This window comes from Penicillium pulvis, assembly GCF_028828015.1.
Source record: "Penicillium pulvis strain IBT 33274 chromosome Unknown contig_1_segment0_segment0, whole genome shotgun sequence".
NCBI classification, from domain to species: domain Eukaryota; kingdom Fungi; phylum Ascomycota; class Eurotiomycetes; order Eurotiales; family Aspergillaceae; genus Penicillium; species Penicillium pulvis.
Window position 1 is genome coordinate 3337541 of NW_026643074.1, and position 14867 is coordinate 3352407.

Below are 14867 nucleotides of genomic sequence, written 5' to 3' on the forward strand. Positions count from 1 at the left end.
CATAATCCCACTTCTCCTTGTCAGATCCGTACCTTCGTAGGTAATTAAAGACCGGGTTCAACACTTTAAAAGGAGAGTACCAAAACCCGAAGTGCATCTACGACCTGAGCCTCCAGTTCACTTCAAATGTTGATGAAGTCCACATACGATATGGTATCAACGGATCGATTGTTTGATCGCGATTGTAAGAAGATGCCTATATTTTGAGTCATTCATCGACTGTTAGATTCCAGAGTTGACTTTCCCCCTGATATATATAATGAGACTATCCAGCAATTCTAACAGCTGCGCAGTATGAACATTAAGAAGTTCCGAGGTCACCTCTGCTCTTCAAATGGGATAGATTTAGATCCCCAGGACTAAAAAAGAGCACACTGCATCTTTACTTTATTATGGTCATTATTCCACAATGATGATGATGATGGATCTTGTATAGATACTGTTTGAGTGTAAAGTGGAGCACCTCGGTTCAACTTCCCCACGAGTCCGGGGTTATCACATGTTAAGGGATTCCGTCATCTTCATCCCCCCAAACACTCCTCCACTCTACAACCACCTTTGCTCAAGGCCATGCTTGTGTTCGCTGGCTAATTTGTCGATAAGTCGCCATGGCGGTCCAGTCTAAACTGCTGCCGCCCGACCGCTCCGTCAAACAGATCCTCTCCAGCCTCACCTCCCTCTACCTCCGAAACCGCACGCGTATCTCCCGCGGTGTATACCTCGCTCTCTTTGCAGCCCTTGCCAAACGAATCCATAATGCCATTTCCGAGCAAAAGGCTGCCTCTCAGCAGGTGGAGCTGCGAAGACGTCCCGGCACAAGCAGCCTAGGCGACGAGGAACAACCACGTAAGAAACGAGTGGAGATCAACCGCGAGTTCTTCAAGAGCTTGCTCCGTCTGCTGAAAATTGTGATACCGGGATGGCGCAGCAAGGAGCTGCGGCTTCTCGTGAGCCACAGCGTCTTCCTCGTGCTGAGGACGCTCCTCAGTCTGTACGTCGCGGAGCTAGACGGCAGGCTGGTGAGCAACCTCGTGCGGGGAAGGGGCAAGGATTTCCTGCTTGGGCTCTTCTGGTGGATGATTGTGGCTGTTCCGGCAACATTTACAAACTCGATGGTGAGTCTATTCGCCCCCTGATGATATTGCACGTTACTGCTGGGAACTCTCTACGCGACCGTTGGAAGTCCGCTAATCCGCTTGCTTTCTTAGCTCTCATACCACCAATGCAGGCTCGCCCTCTGCTACCGGAAACGCTTGACCGACTACATCCATGATAAATACTTGTCAAATATGACCTTCTATGCCATTTCCGCCCTAGATGATCGGATTAAAAACCCCGACCAGCTGGTCACAGTCGATGTGTCTCGTTTCTCCGACAGCCTAGCAGAGCTGTACTCTAACTTGGCCAAACCAATTCTGGACATGGCCATCTATAACTATTCCCTCTCGAAGAATGTCGGAGGAGAAGGCCTGTTTATCATGAGCTTACTGGTACAGCTCTCGGCCAACGTCATGCGCATGCTAACGCCGCCGTTTGGCAAGTATGTTGCTGACGAGGCCCGACTCGAAGGAGAGTTCCGTTTCCTCCACTCTAGGCTTATTGACTATAGCGAAGAGGTGGCCCTCTACCATGGCCACGAGGCCGAGAAAGATACTCTCGACAAGGGCTATTTCACCTTGATTAAGCATGTGAATCGCATTTTGCGCCGGCGCTTGTACCATGGATTCATGGAAGATTTTGTGATCAAATACTTCTGGGGTGCTCTTGGCTTGATTCTTTGCAGTGTGCCCGTTTTCTTCAAGATCCCCGGTCAGATCACTCAGACTATGGGAGACCGGACTGAAAGTAAGTTCGACTCTTCCCCGGTCGCATACCTGATCTAACGTTTGACAGACTTTGTCACTAACCGACGGATGCTGTTATCATCGTCTGATGCCTTCGGCCGTCTCATGTTCTCATACAAGGAGATCTCGGAACTGGCAGGTTTCACAGCCCGAGTGTCATCCTTGCTAGAAGTGATGGATGACCTGGTCGCGGGTCGATTTGAGAAGAAGCTGGTGTCATCGGCATCGACCGAGGAGAATGCAGCAGTGCTGTCCGGTCGTGGTAAGATCATGGAAAGTGATTCTATCGAGTTCACCGATGTACCGATCGTCTCACCCAACGGAGATGTTTTGATCCGCAAGTTGTCCTTTACTGTTCACCCAGGCGACCACCTCTTGATTGTTGGACCCAACGGGTGCGGTAAGTCCTCCTTGTTCCGTATTCTGGGTGGACTTTGGCCAGTCTACGGCGGTTCCGTCAAGAAACCTCCATTCCAAGACATTTTCTACATCCCGCAGCGTCCGTACCTGTCTCGCGGAACGCTTCGACAACAGGTCACTTACCCCGATGGTGTACGTGAGATGCGCGCCAAGGGTGTCACCGATGCGGACCTCCATGAGGTTCTATCAGTGGTCGAGATCGCGTCTGTCGTCGATCGTCCTGGCGGCTGGGACGCTGAGGAAGAATGGCGCGATGTATTGTCGGGTGGTCTGCAACAGCGCATTGCGATGGCCAGATTGTTCTACCACCGGCCCAAGTTCGCCATTCTAGATGAATGCACGTCCTCCGTCACTTTGGAAATTGAGAAGGTCATGTACGAGACGGCCAAGAAGCTTGGCATCACTCTGATGACGGTGTCGCACCGCCGCAGCCTGTGGAAGTACCACAAGAAGATTTTGCAGTTTGATGGCCAAGGCAGTTACATCTTTACTGGATTGGACTGGGAACGGAGACTGAAATTGGAAGAGTAAGTGAACTCCCTCTGTACAACGACATCATCGCTAACCCATCCCAGTGAGAAAGAAGAACTCGATCTGCAGCTGCGCACCGTCCCCGAATTACAGCGACGAGTCGCAGAATTAACAGCAAATTAGATAGAGCGTTCTCTGTATTTTAGCATTTACCCATGACTGTGACCAATCTGATATAACTGAAAGTTCCGACCCCGCCAACCGCATAAAGTCTCAAGAAAGTTCTAGACCCCTAGCCGAGAATGTTCCTGTTTTTTGACCACATTCTCCACCAGTGGCTTGGAATGACCCAATCACATCTAAATGTCGGCTTCGGAAGTCCATTTTGTCGGCTCTTCGGGCCAGGAGTGATCAATTAACCAATTACAATTCACACCATCGGCATCTGTTCATCCGTCAGTGCGATTCCCCACAGCCCACAGCCCCACTATGATATCGTTTCATCCTCTACGTCATACAATGTCCTATCTTGTTCTGATTTGCCACGAAAACCAGATCCGTGAAAACATCGTGGCTTTGCGCCGAACTCTTTTTCCGAATCCATATATATTTGCCCTAATCCTCGTAGACCGGTTTTTTTCAATTCCTTATCTTTCGTCCTTTCCAAAAAGTACATTCAAAATGACCAACGCCAACTTTAATCCTACTCAGGCTCCGGCCAACCACAAGAGAAAGATCATTATCTTCTCTGGTACGTTCATACCTTTCCGGTCATAGTCCGAAAAATCTTTCAATTACGAAAACTAACGAATTCAGACTTCGATGGCACAATTTGCATGCAAGATACAGGCCACATCCTCGTCGACAACCATGGCTGCGGAACAGAGGCTCGCGCCAAACTCGAAGAAGAAATCAAGATGGGCACACGGTCCTTCCGCGAAGTCTCAGAGGACATGTGGGCATCCCTCCACGTCCCCTTCGACGACGGTTTCATCGTAATGGAAAAGACAATTGAAATGGACTCTGGATTCCGTGAATTCCACCAATACTGCGTTGACAACGGGTTCCCGTTCAATGTTATCAGTGCTGGCCTGAAGCCTGTTTTGAGGAGAGTTCTTGATACCTATCTTGGTGCGGAGGAGGTACGTACCATACACCATTTGAAAATGGGAAAAAAGAATAATCAAGCTAACATCCGAACCAGGCATCAAGAATTGACATCGTCGCAAACGATGCAGTCATCAAGCCTGACGGCTCAGAATGGAAGCCTATCTGGCGCCACGACACAGACCTCGGACACGACAAGGCATTGTCCGTAAACGAAGCCCGGGCTGCCGCACAAGCTCAATGTGAACCTGACGAGATGCCTCTGATCGTTTTCATCGGCGACGGTGTCTCGGATCTCCCCGCTGCCCGTGAAGCGGATGTTCTCTTCGCCCGCCGTGGATTGCGCCTCGAAGAGTACTGTATCGAGCACGGAATCACCTACACACCGTTCGATACTTTTGCCGATATCAAGCGAGAGATCGAGAAGTTGAGTGCGGAGGACCAGGCTAAGACTGGTGGTGTGGGCAAGCCTGTTCGTTACAACCCGCGGGCCAACCTTTGGAGACGGATTTCCAGTAAGGAGGCTGTGCCTACTCTTATGGCCGCTGCTACGCCTTCTCAAGAGGAGAAGATGTTCCTTTGGCCTGAGACCTTCTCGGAGGCTAAGCCTAGCACTATTGAGGAGGGAGTGGAGCCTGTTGCTGTTTAGGCTTTCTGGGGTATATTGATGGTTGGATGATTTAATGCTGTGGTTTAGCTCTTTTACCCTTCTTCTACTTTAGATTAAAGTTGATTTAATAGAATATATAAATTCAATACAAATTATGAACAGATTACGAACAGAAATGAAGGGAAAATTGCTTTAATACCATTGAACTAATGACTAATTAAGGATGTTACTCGACTGAAAATGCACGAACGCGACAACGCATGAAAACACGCATGAACCATGATTACCCAAAAGGCGCAATCAATCCTTGACAACGAGAGGCTCAACGTTCCAGATACTATCTGCGTATTCGTTGATAACGCGATCCGTTGAGAAGAATCCCATGCGTGCAACACTGGTGATGGACTTAGCAAGCCACTCGTCCTGCTTCTGGAATGCCTCATCGACCATCTCATGAGTGGTGATGTAAGAGTTGAAATCATCGGACACAAGATAGTAATCACCATGTTCTTCAATGGATGAGCAAAGTGCCTGGAAGTCCTTTGCGTCGCCGAACATGCCGCCCTTGACGGCCTCGAAGACCTTCGCGAGCTGTGGGTCAACCTTGAAATCGCCATAAAGGTGACGGTGGCGAAGTTCCTCCACGTCCTCTGCAAGATTTCCGAAAAGGAAAATGTTCTGTTCCCCGATTTCGCGAGTAATTTCGATCTAGATAAGTTTACATTAGTTCATTTTTCTTAACGTGACGTATCAAAAAGCGACTCACGTTGGCTCCATCGCAAGTCCCGATGATCAGGCCACCATTCATCACAAACTTCATGTTGCTCGTGCCACTGCCTTCCGTGCCGGCAGTGGAGATATGCTCACTGAGATCGGAGGCTGGGCAAATGATCTCTGCTTTGCTAACATTGTAGTCCTCAATGAAGATAACCTTCAAGAGGTCTCCGACATCTGGATCCTGATTGACCACAGAAGAAACCTTGTTGACAAGGTGAATGATGGTCTTAGCCATCCAGTAGCCTGGAGCGGCCTTGCCACCAATGATGGAAACACGAGGCACGACCTTTTTCTTTTGTTCGGGTGTCATAGCCTTGATGGTCAAGTACCGGTGAATAATCCCGAAGATGTTGAGCTGTTGACGCTTGTACTCGTGGATACGCTTAACTTGCACATCAAATAGAGACTTAGGGTTCACCTTAAACCCAGTGGTCTCCTGGATAAACTTAGCGAGTCGCAGCTTGTTCTGAGTCTTGATCTCAGACCACTCCGCTCGGAACTGCTTGTCATCCACGAAGGCTTCCAGTTTGTCAAGCAGAGTCAGGTCGGTCAAGAACTCGTGACCACCAAGCTTCTTCGCAATCAGCGCAGAAAGTGCTGGGTTGGCCTGATGCAGCCAGCGCCGAGGGGTGACACCATTCGTGACGTTTGTGAAACGATCGGGTCCGTAGATATTCACAAAGTCTTTGAACAACGTCGACTTGAGGAGATCTGAGTGCAGCTCAGCAACACCATTGACCTTGTGGGATCCGATAATAGCCAAATAAGCCATGCGCACCATCTGCGGGTGCGATTCCTCGATGATAGAGACCCGCGATAGAAGCTCACGATCATTGGGGAATTTCTTCTCAACCTGCTGCAGGAAGAAGAGATTCACGTCGTAGATGATCTGGAGATGTCTTGGAAGCAAGTTCTGAAGCAAAGGTACAGACCACTTCTCCAAAGCCTCCGGCAGGACAGTGTGGTTGGTGTATCCGAAAGTCTTAGTCACAATGTTCCAGCCTTCATCCCAGCTCAGACCCTCAAGATCAATCAAAATGCGCTGTAGCTCAACAATCGCAAGAGTGGGATGGGTGTCATTGAGCTGGATGGCTATCTGATCGGGGAACTCGTTCCAAGCACGGTTGGTCTTCTTGAAACGACGCACAATATCATGCAGAGATGCAGCACACCAGAAGTACTGCTGCTTCAGACGGAGCTCTTTGCCCCGCTCCAAATTATCATTGGGGTAGAGAACAGCGGAGATAGTCTCAGCACGCTGCTGATCCGCAACTGCACTCTCGTAATCACCAGCGTTGAATTTCTGGAAATCAAATTCTCCAGTGCTGGCCTTGCTGGACCACAGCCGAAGATTGTTGGTTGTTTTCGTTCCATATCCGGGAATGGGCACGTCGTAAGCGACTGCCTGGACAATCTCTCCATTTTCCCAAGAACTTGCTGTCTTTCCATTCGCATCCTGGTACTTGCGTACATTACCGTAGAACTGGATATCGACCGTAATCTCGTGTCGCGGGAACTCCCAAGGGTTGTTATCGAGCCAGTAGTCAGGAATCTCAACCTGGTACCCATCCACAATTTCTTGTTTGAAGATTCCATAGCGGTAGCGCAATCCGTATCCCCAAGCCGGATAATTCAGCGTGGCCATACTATCCAAAAAGCAAGCTGCCAAGCGTCCGAGGCCGCCATTGCCCAGAGCCGCATCGTGTTCCTGACTGATGACGTCTTCGACCCGGAAACCGAGATCTTTCAATCCCTCTGTCAAGGTGTCAGTGGCTTTACCTTCGCAAATTCTCGGATTCACTAACCTGAGGCATTCTCTTTCTGGCCCACGTTAAGCATAGCATTATCCAAAGCACGGCCCATCAAAAACTCAAGAGAGAGATCTACAAATCGTCAGCCTCCGATCACAAGATTCCGACCATAATCAATGCTCCGAACTTACAGTAGACTCTCTTCTGATCACTCAGCGTCTGACGCTGCTGCGTTCGGTTCCATTCAATAATGAGTCGGTCCCGAAACGCAAGGGCTGTTCCCGAGTACGCCGCACTACCAATGATAAGCCATCTCGATCCAATAAGCTTTCACAGTAACCAGAAATATACGCACTGTTCATCACAGTTGTACAGCGAGCGAGCCAGCGTCGTCTCAATATGGCGCACGAGTTCTTTCTATAAAATATGTATGGTCAGTTTGGAATGCACCCGGCTCCTCTCCGGGGACCCACCTCGAATTCCTCCTTGGTCGTGAACTCAGAAGCCGACTGTTCAGTAATGTGAGCTTCGATCCATGATATCATCACAAAGTACTGTGAAATCTTACGTGTTTGAGCCACCTTCACATACGCTCTGAAGTCAGCTTCGGATACCCAATCACCACAAGAAAGAGAAACGACTCACGCCTCTCGTAGCGGCTCAGGGATGCTGGCTTCAACGCTCTTAATATCTGCTGCACCGAACCCCGTAGGAGTACGCTTGTGCTTTGGGCGGCTAAACCCCGGTCCAACAGGACCTTGGAGGTCTGCAATGGGGGCGCCAACAGAAGGGCGACGTTCATGGCGTGCTTCCGACATGTCGAGAAGGGAAATCACAGATTATGAAAGAATCAAGTGGAGCAAGTTGAGGGGAAAGAATAAAAAAGAGAAAGAGGGGAGGGAGTACATGGTGACACCCTGGTTTTGAGAGGGGTCTCGGAAGTGCAGGATACGAAAAGTCGTCCGAGCGAACATTGCCCAATCCGGGCATACACCAGTTACCAGGTACACTGTTCTGAGGAAGGAACATGCACTCCGCAGTCGTATGTTCTTTCCCCGCCGTGGGCTGTAGAGCTCATACGTCAGGTGGATAGCTCTGGTGGGGAAGCAATGGTCTGGGCTCGAGCCCTTGCCCGTTCCTCGCGGCCCGTGCTACTTTTTTGCCTTGCTTTGACTTTTCGTCGTGATATTCGTATGGCCTTTTTACGTATACATCATGCCACCATTGCATGAGATCCTATATTTTACAGATTGGCGTGTTCTGAATCCTGCAAGTGGCGTTTGATTAGCCGTTGACGTGCTATCGCTGGTGGAGCCTCCGCTTATGGATTGCAGGGTTGTATTCTAGGTTTCTTGATTTCTGGGTTCTGCCCTACCAAATGCTTGCTAAAAGTACCTCCTATTATCCGTGCCTAGAATTGATACACGAGCTTTGCGCCTTACCAATCCAGCTTTCACCCAAACAGTGCTCATCTGAAGGGTGCGGTCATATAGCTACCATCGATCGCAGAAACGGTAGAAAGAGCTAAACGTTACACTCTCTACCAGAACCATAAAAGCCCATGAGAAAAACTACCAGGCCAGGATATAAAGATATAAATCGGTCCTTAATTAGGTTCAATCGGCTTGCCGCTGAATAGACCAAAAGTACATATAGTTCAAGGTAGGTAAACATCATGCATCAAATCGCTCGAGGGCGCTGCTGCAACACATTGGAAAATCAGCTCAAAAAACACAGCCAGTAAAAAAAAACACAATAAATAGAATGTCAATCCGCCATAAGATGCATCAGACAGGCTGAAAAACAGATGTGGCAAGATCCAAATAGCGGATCACAGTATATCAAAGACCCATTCCACTTCCCAAGGACAATAGAAATAAAGACAAAGGGTCAGAAGTATGGCAGTGGCACTTCCAGGGGAAGAACCATCGACTTTTAGGGGTTGAAACAAGACCCTTATTCGGGAGGTTGAAGCTGTAGCAGATAGAAATCAAGTCACAAATAGAAAAGAAAAGAGAGGCAACAAAGCCTGTTCCCAGCCACGTGCGAGATCATATAACACATAGATACTCTCGAAGGATAACCGGGAACCTCCTTATAGATACCATATGGGGGTATCACTTAATCAGCGCCTGGAAGATTATCCAAGGTCGAAATGGCACCATAAACGCCTGTAACTGAACCGAAGCCAAGAGCGAGAAAATGAAAGGTCGAATGTAGGGGTATGGATGATCGTAAAGTAGGAGATGAACTGGGGTAACCAGTGGAGTAGTGATCCCTAGTGGAAGAATTGTAGGGAGGAATGAAGATGATAGGGCGAACGTAATGATGTAGATGGCCTAGCAATTATAGGATACCGGAGTCCTTTAGAGCATTCTGTAGGATGGTTTCCTTGACGGCCGCAAAAACAAGTCGGATGTTGGTGGTATCGGTTGCTTGAGTAAGGCTGGGGCTGATGTTAGGGCGTGATTTCAGTTTCGAATGTTCGTGGGAACTTACTGTGGATAGAGGTTGAGGTGTGCTCGATTCACTTGGTTGAATCGCCAAAGGAGATACTTGGCGGCACGATTCACATCATTTCCACCAGAGTAGTCTGGGAAATAATTGCTCAAGGGAGACCGAGGGAGCTTCTGCCGGAATAGATCGACTTTATTCAGGAACAGGATAATACTTGTTCGCATGAACCATCGGGAATTGACCACGGAATCAAAGAGAACCAAGCTCTCCATCATACGATTCTATCAAGATTGTTAGCGTCATCGCCTATAAAAGCCGGATTGACTTATCATACTTGATTGCTTTCTTCTAGCAACATCTGATCGTATTCACTCAATGCGACACAGAAGATGATGGACGTTACGTTCTCAAAGCAGTGAATCCACTTCTTTCGCTCACTTCGTTGGCCACCCACATCGAACATGCTGCGCAACCTGTTAGCTGGTGTGCAGGGGTATGGAGGGAAGCCACATACTGTATGCTTAATTGGCCCATAGTAAAGCGTGTCTCGTAGATACCAGTGGTCTTGGTTCTTGCTCGAAGCACGTCTGAAACATTTGGTATGTAGTCTGGTGACGTTATTCGCTTGGCTTCATCAAAAAAGCTGGATCTGTCAGTAACTGCCTTCTTGACACCTAGGCCAAACCGAAGCTTACTATGGTGCCGAATCCATCAGATAAAACTCATTCTGACGTTCCAAAACCGTCGATGTGCACGGATCATTCCATAAATATGCCACGGCATCTCCAACTTTAGCATCCAACGGCATATTGGGATCCGCATCGACATGATATTCGTCGAGAAAGGTGAGATAATCTTGAACTTTTTGGCTCGACGGTTCGAGGTTAAAAAGGCGGTATCCCTCGATGAGCGCCTTGGCGCAATCGAGAAGGTTCTTGTAGACGGTCAAGCGATAAAGGGCCAATTCTTCAACGGTGTAGCCATTTTGGTGAATAATTTTCATCTGCTTAACAATGGTAGACTTTCCACTTTCGCCAGAGCCTGCGATTTGAGTATCAGCCAATCAGCACTGCTAGCACAGTATCCCATGAGGGGTCACCTACCCAGCAGGAGAATCTTGCATTCCCTGCGTAACCGCCTGGAGTCCTCCTCGAGCTTCCGATCAATCAACTGACTTCTCTTCTTCTGCTCCGCATCCCCATCGGATTCGCTGCTAAAACATGCACCCATGGTTACGAGTGGTGCTCACAATCCCAGACCAGCAGGGATAAGCAAGACCCCGTCCACCGCGCGCGGGAGCGATCGGTGTCAGCCGGGATGGCCGAAGCCTTGGGATGGTTGGGAGGAGTCCCACACACGGAAGGGGAGATTTTACGCAGTCCGGAACCCAATATGAAGGATCAGTTGCGATGACAGGAATTCGTAATAGGCGGACTTCAGTAAATGGAGGAAAGGCGGGGGTTTGAACGTTCAAAGGGTTTGGGCGGACTTGCGACAGGCGAAAGTTTCGTGATGAGCCAGCGAGTCCGGGGTGTTGGTCCTCCTTTCTGTGTAAGGCGAGGGTTGTAATTGTAGATGGTGTTATCTGGTGGGGGTGGCGTTGAATCGGTATGAAGTTATGAGTAAGAGGAGGTTCAAGGGAAAGATGTCAAGTCAGTGCGACCATCGTCATGCTGGGGTGAGTGGAGATGCCAGGAGGGAATTATGGGGGTAAGAAACGTGAGTCTTACGCCGTTTTGCCCGTAATTACACCCTCTTTTTTTGAGTTTTCTTACCACTAAAATTACTTCTAATTACTTTTTCCCGCCATTAGCTGTACGCATAGAGTTTACGGTGCTTGGGGCCAATGTAATTTTGCAAAAAGGAGCGAAAAAAGGCCTCACTATTTCAAAGCCTTGGGGGCTGTGCCAAGCAAAAAGTCCCCTAAACACTAGACGGGGCAAGACATTGAGACAATACTTGAGGCTGAGTTTCATGCATCATGCAACGCTAGCCTACACCTGATAATTGAGGTTACTGTAACGTAGACATGGATGGAAATCGGTGAAAAATTGATGGGAAGATTGAGGCTCCCCGTAATGGCGTGTATAACTGCCTCGTGGGCAGCTCGTATCGAAAACCCACCGGAGCTCGGCTTGAGTGGAGAGTCGTGACGCACATGGGGGGACTCGGTATTAAGGTATTGGTTACGTTGAGTAATTATGGCCTCAGGTGTGCATCACGTGCACTCCCCACGTTCTGACATGACAAGCATACAATGGATGGAAATCATGCAGGTAAGATATCCTGAGATGATCTTGAATCAGGGGGAATTATATTCTCTGGATCTCCGTACCGTGTCCTGTAGATATCACTTAAGGGGAGGAGTCCTCTACGCTGTTCATGCCAGGTGGTCCATGAATAGCGTTCCCTAGATTGCGGTGTAGGCGTGGTACCTACAGTAAAGTTTGATATATCTGTCCGAGATCTGACTCGCTCGCTTCCCCCTCTTTTTGGGCATGAAACATTCCCCGAGGACAGCCCCATAAGGAATGCCTTTGTTCGTTTGTTTCACATGTCGCCCTGCTACGTTTTCTTGGCTTCCCCTTGATTCTTTGATTCTTTGTCTCGCTCCTAGCCTTGCTTTTTCAAGATAAGGAAACCTATACGTTAATCTATATATATACCCAGGTACCCGTGGCCCGTGCTTTGGACGAACTACCTTCGGAATATCCAGGTGTCAGCACTACGCGCTCGAGATTATTGCAACTTGTCGCCGAGCCTGCCCAGATCAAATTGTCCCGCCCAGCTCCGTGGCCGTGACAGCTAATGAGGGGAAGCTGGCCCAAGTTCGGAGGCCCAAGCCTTACCAACGAGATACCAATTGAGACCGCGAATGACAGCCGCACAACGCAGCAGGTGATAGTGGCGGGCTAAGCGCGGCAATTCTAGAATATTGGTCTGCTAACTTTGGAAGGTGTGAAGAATCCAGCTTCCATCCTTGCAAGGATTCTGGAATTTTTCTCTTTCCGTTTCATATTTACTACATCTCCCGTGGTGTATAGACACATAGATATATATTCCTATGAATACAAGCGGTGACTATGGGCGAGCAAATCACATCCGGGTCATTGGACCGGTCTGGCCCTGGCCGCGTGGTTGGTGGAGGTCAAAACTGGGAACTGGAAACCAGGGCACACAACTTCAATCTTCCAACGAGAGTTGAAAAATCAACCTCTAGATATAGTATTGATAGACAAAAGACCGAAACCGGCGAAAGAAGTTTCCTTGAAAAAGAATCGATATCGATAACACTAGTTCGTAGTGTAAGAGCAAATCGGTTGGCACTCGGTACGCCCCCAGCTGAGTCAGCCACCAAGAAACCTGCCTGCCACCGTCACGAACGTCATCGGCCTTGTTTTCTGCTGCGCTGAAGGGCCCTTTCCCCACACCACTTTCTACCAGCCCACCAGCGCCCCTTTCCCTTCTCGATCGCTCTTTGCTTTTTGGTCTACCTTTAACTTCATATTTTTTGCTTGTACTTTGAATCCCCTGACAAAATGGCGGAATTCGTGCGATCCCAGATCTTTGGCACCACGTTCGAGATCACCAGCCGGTGCGCAATACCTAGGCCACAGAGCCCAGATGCATTCGATCGCGAAAACTAAATTTCTATAGGTACACGGACTTGCAGCCGGTGGGCATGGGAGCGTTCGGCCTGGTCTGGTAGGCTCATCTTCCGTATCCCCCGCCTTGCGCTGATCGCGCTGCTAATTCGGCATGCCCACAAACAGCTCGGCGCGAGACCAATTGACCGATCAGCCTGTGGCGGTCAAGAAAATCATGAAGCCATTCAGTACTCCGGTCTTGTCCAAGCGTACTTACCGCGAGCTGAAGCTGCTCAAACATCTCCGCCATGAGAATGTAAGCCTACCCCTCCCTCGCGGGGCTCCCGGGGAGCGCGCGCGTGCGTACTGACAATTCGTCATAGATTATCAGCCTGAGCGATATTTTTATCTCCCCTCTCGAGGACATGTGCGTCTCCCAATTCTGACCGGGTTACACCGGTTTATCAAAAGAAGACCCATACTAACAATCCACAGTTATTTCGTCACCGAGCTTCTGGGTACTGATCTCCACCGCCTTCTGACTTCTCGACCCCTCGAGAAGCAGTTCATTCAGTACTTCCTTTACCAGATTCTGGTAAGTTGATTTTAAAAGAAATTTTGGAAATTTGCGCACAGCCACTGACGGCTTGACAGCGTGGCTTGAAATATGTTCACTCCGCTGGTGTGGTTCACCGAGACCTCAAGCCCAGCAACATTCTCATCAATGAAAATTGCGATTTGAAGATCTGCGATTTCGGTCTGGCGCGAATCCAGGATCCCCAGATGACGGGCTATGTCTCCACACGTTACTACCGAGCCCCCGAGATCATGCTCACTTGGCAGAAGTACGACGTGGAGGTTGATATCTGGAGTGCAGGCTGCATCTTCGCCGAAATGCTGGAAGGCAAGCCGCTCTTCCCTGGAAAGGACCATGTGAACCAATTCTCCATCATCACCGAGCTTCTGGGTACTCCCCCAGATGATGTGATTCAGACCATTTGCAGTGAAAACGTGAGTTTGAAATTCCTACAAGCAACGAAAAAGCGGGCCTTATGCTAATGGCTAATGAATGTAGACTCTGCGCTTCGTCAAGTCCCTCCCGAAACGCGAGCGCCAAAACCTGGCCCATAAGTTCCGGAATGCCGATTCCGATGGTTCGTCTCCTTTTACCCCTTCGCATCCCGAATAAGGCTAATATACAATGAATAGCTGTGGACTTGCTTGAGCGGATGCTGGTCTTCGACCCGAAGACGCGAATCCGAGCCGGAGAAGCACTTGCGCACGAATACCTTGCCCCTTACCACGACCCCACAGACGAGCCCGTCGCTCAAGAGAAGTTCGACTGGTCATTTAACGATGCGGATCTGCCTGTGGATACCTGGAAGATCATGATGTAGGTTGCGCTTGGACTCGTTCGCCATATATTTGCTAACAGCTGGAAAAACAGGTACTCGGAAATTCTCGACTTCCACAACATTGAGCAAGGCACCGAGGCCGGCCAGGCTCTAGTCCCTGGTCAAGCGCCACCAGGTGGCCCAGCACCTCAGGGTTTCGCATAAAGGCCAGGGGTTTTCGTTTCTATACCTGTTTTTCTGTTTTTGGTTCTCGCTCGCGGCCAGATCCATATACTTGAGGATTTCTATGCAAATTTGGCGTGGTTCTATTTCTAATTTTTTTGCTTTCCTTTTCCTTTTCCTCATTTGATCTGGGTTTGGAAGCCATTGTCCATACCTACTTCGGCGTCGTCAAGAACGGGTTGGTGATAAGGGGGCGAATCATGGATTGAGCGTTGTCCGACTGATTGACTTAAAATATCCATTCCCGAGTCAATTGATCAAGCAAT

At 49.1% G+C, this 14867-nt stretch overlaps 5 protein-coding genes across 5 annotated transcripts; 3 read left to right on the forward strand and 2 right to left on the reverse strand.

The window, feature by feature from the left end:
• Positions 1 to 608: 608 nt before the first annotated feature.
• Positions 609 to 2918, forward strand: N7503_004214 (ATP-binding cassette long-chain fatty acid transporter PXA2; the record flags this gene model as incomplete). Its single annotated transcript, XM_057063761.1, has 4 exons — positions 609 to 1115; positions 1209 to 1845; positions 1894 to 2791; positions 2840 to 2918. 4 exons carry the CDS (start codon positions 609 to 611, stop codon positions 2916 to 2918), a joined length of 2121 nt encoding a protein of 706 aa, XP_056924676.1.
• A 498-nt stretch (positions 2919 to 3416) lies between these two features.
• On the forward strand, positions 3417 to 4491 carry N7503_004215 (uncharacterized protein; the record flags this gene model as incomplete). The annotated part of the gene is made up of 3 exons (XM_057063762.1): positions 3417 to 3486; positions 3552 to 3877; positions 3940 to 4491. The coding sequence occupies 3 exons, from the start codon at positions 3417 to 3419 to the stop codon at positions 4489 to 4491; spliced, it is 948 nt and encodes a 315-aa protein (XP_056924677.1).
• A 261-nt stretch (positions 4492 to 4752) lies between these two features.
• Positions 4753 to 7798, reverse strand: glpV (glycogen phosphorylase; the record flags this gene model as incomplete). Its single annotated transcript, XM_057063763.1, has 8 exons — positions 4753 to 5160; positions 5219 to 6984; positions 7035 to 7112; positions 7172 to 7275; positions 7336 to 7397; positions 7454 to 7489; positions 7549 to 7561; positions 7626 to 7798. The coding sequence occupies 8 exons, from the start codon at positions 7796 to 7798 to the stop codon at positions 4753 to 4755; spliced, it is 2640 nt and encodes an 879-aa protein (XP_056924678.1).
• Positions 7799 to 9270: 1472 nt separating this feature from the next.
• gpaB (guanine nucleotide-binding protein subunit alpha gpaB) lies at positions 9271 to 11115 on the reverse strand. The gene is made up of 6 exons (XM_057063764.1): positions 10541 to 11115; positions 10133 to 10478; positions 9952 to 10080; positions 9772 to 9901; positions 9480 to 9718; positions 9271 to 9426 (listed from the first exon to the last, which is right to left on the reverse strand). The coding sequence occupies exons 1-6, from the start codon at positions 10665 to 10667 to the stop codon at positions 9327 to 9329; spliced, it is 1071 nt and encodes a 356-aa protein (XP_056924679.1). The 5' UTR covers positions 10668 to 11115; the 3' UTR covers positions 9271 to 9326.
• Positions 11116 to 12976: 1861 nt separating this feature from the next.
• Positions 12977 to 14583, forward strand: sakA (mitogen-activated protein kinase HOG1; the record flags this gene model as incomplete). The annotated part of the gene is made up of 9 exons (XM_057063765.1): positions 12977 to 13032; positions 13095 to 13142; positions 13211 to 13340; positions 13408 to 13451; positions 13520 to 13619; positions 13679 to 14035; positions 14100 to 14178; positions 14234 to 14417; positions 14472 to 14583. 9 exons carry the CDS (start codon positions 12977 to 12979, stop codon positions 14581 to 14583), a joined length of 1110 nt encoding a protein of 369 aa, XP_056924680.1.
• Between the last annotated feature and the right edge of the window lie 284 nt (positions 14584 to 14867).

What these genes read in the sequence shown, in the direction of transcription:
- gpaB (XM_057063764.1), bottom strand. Translation starts at nt 10,667, where the DNA reads ATGGGTGCATGTTTTAGCAGCGAATCCGATGGGGATGCGGAGCAGAAG. An exon ending in CTGATGGATTCGGCACCATA is followed by an intron (nt 10,081 to 10,132) that starts GTAAGCTTCGGT and finishes TGACAGATCCAG; the next exon opens with CTTTTTTGATGAAGCCAAGC. An exon ending in ATGGGCCAATTAAGCATACA is followed by an intron (nt 9,902 to 9,951) that starts GTATGTGGCTTC and finishes CAGGTTGCGCAG; the next exon opens with CATGTTCGATGTGGGTGGCC.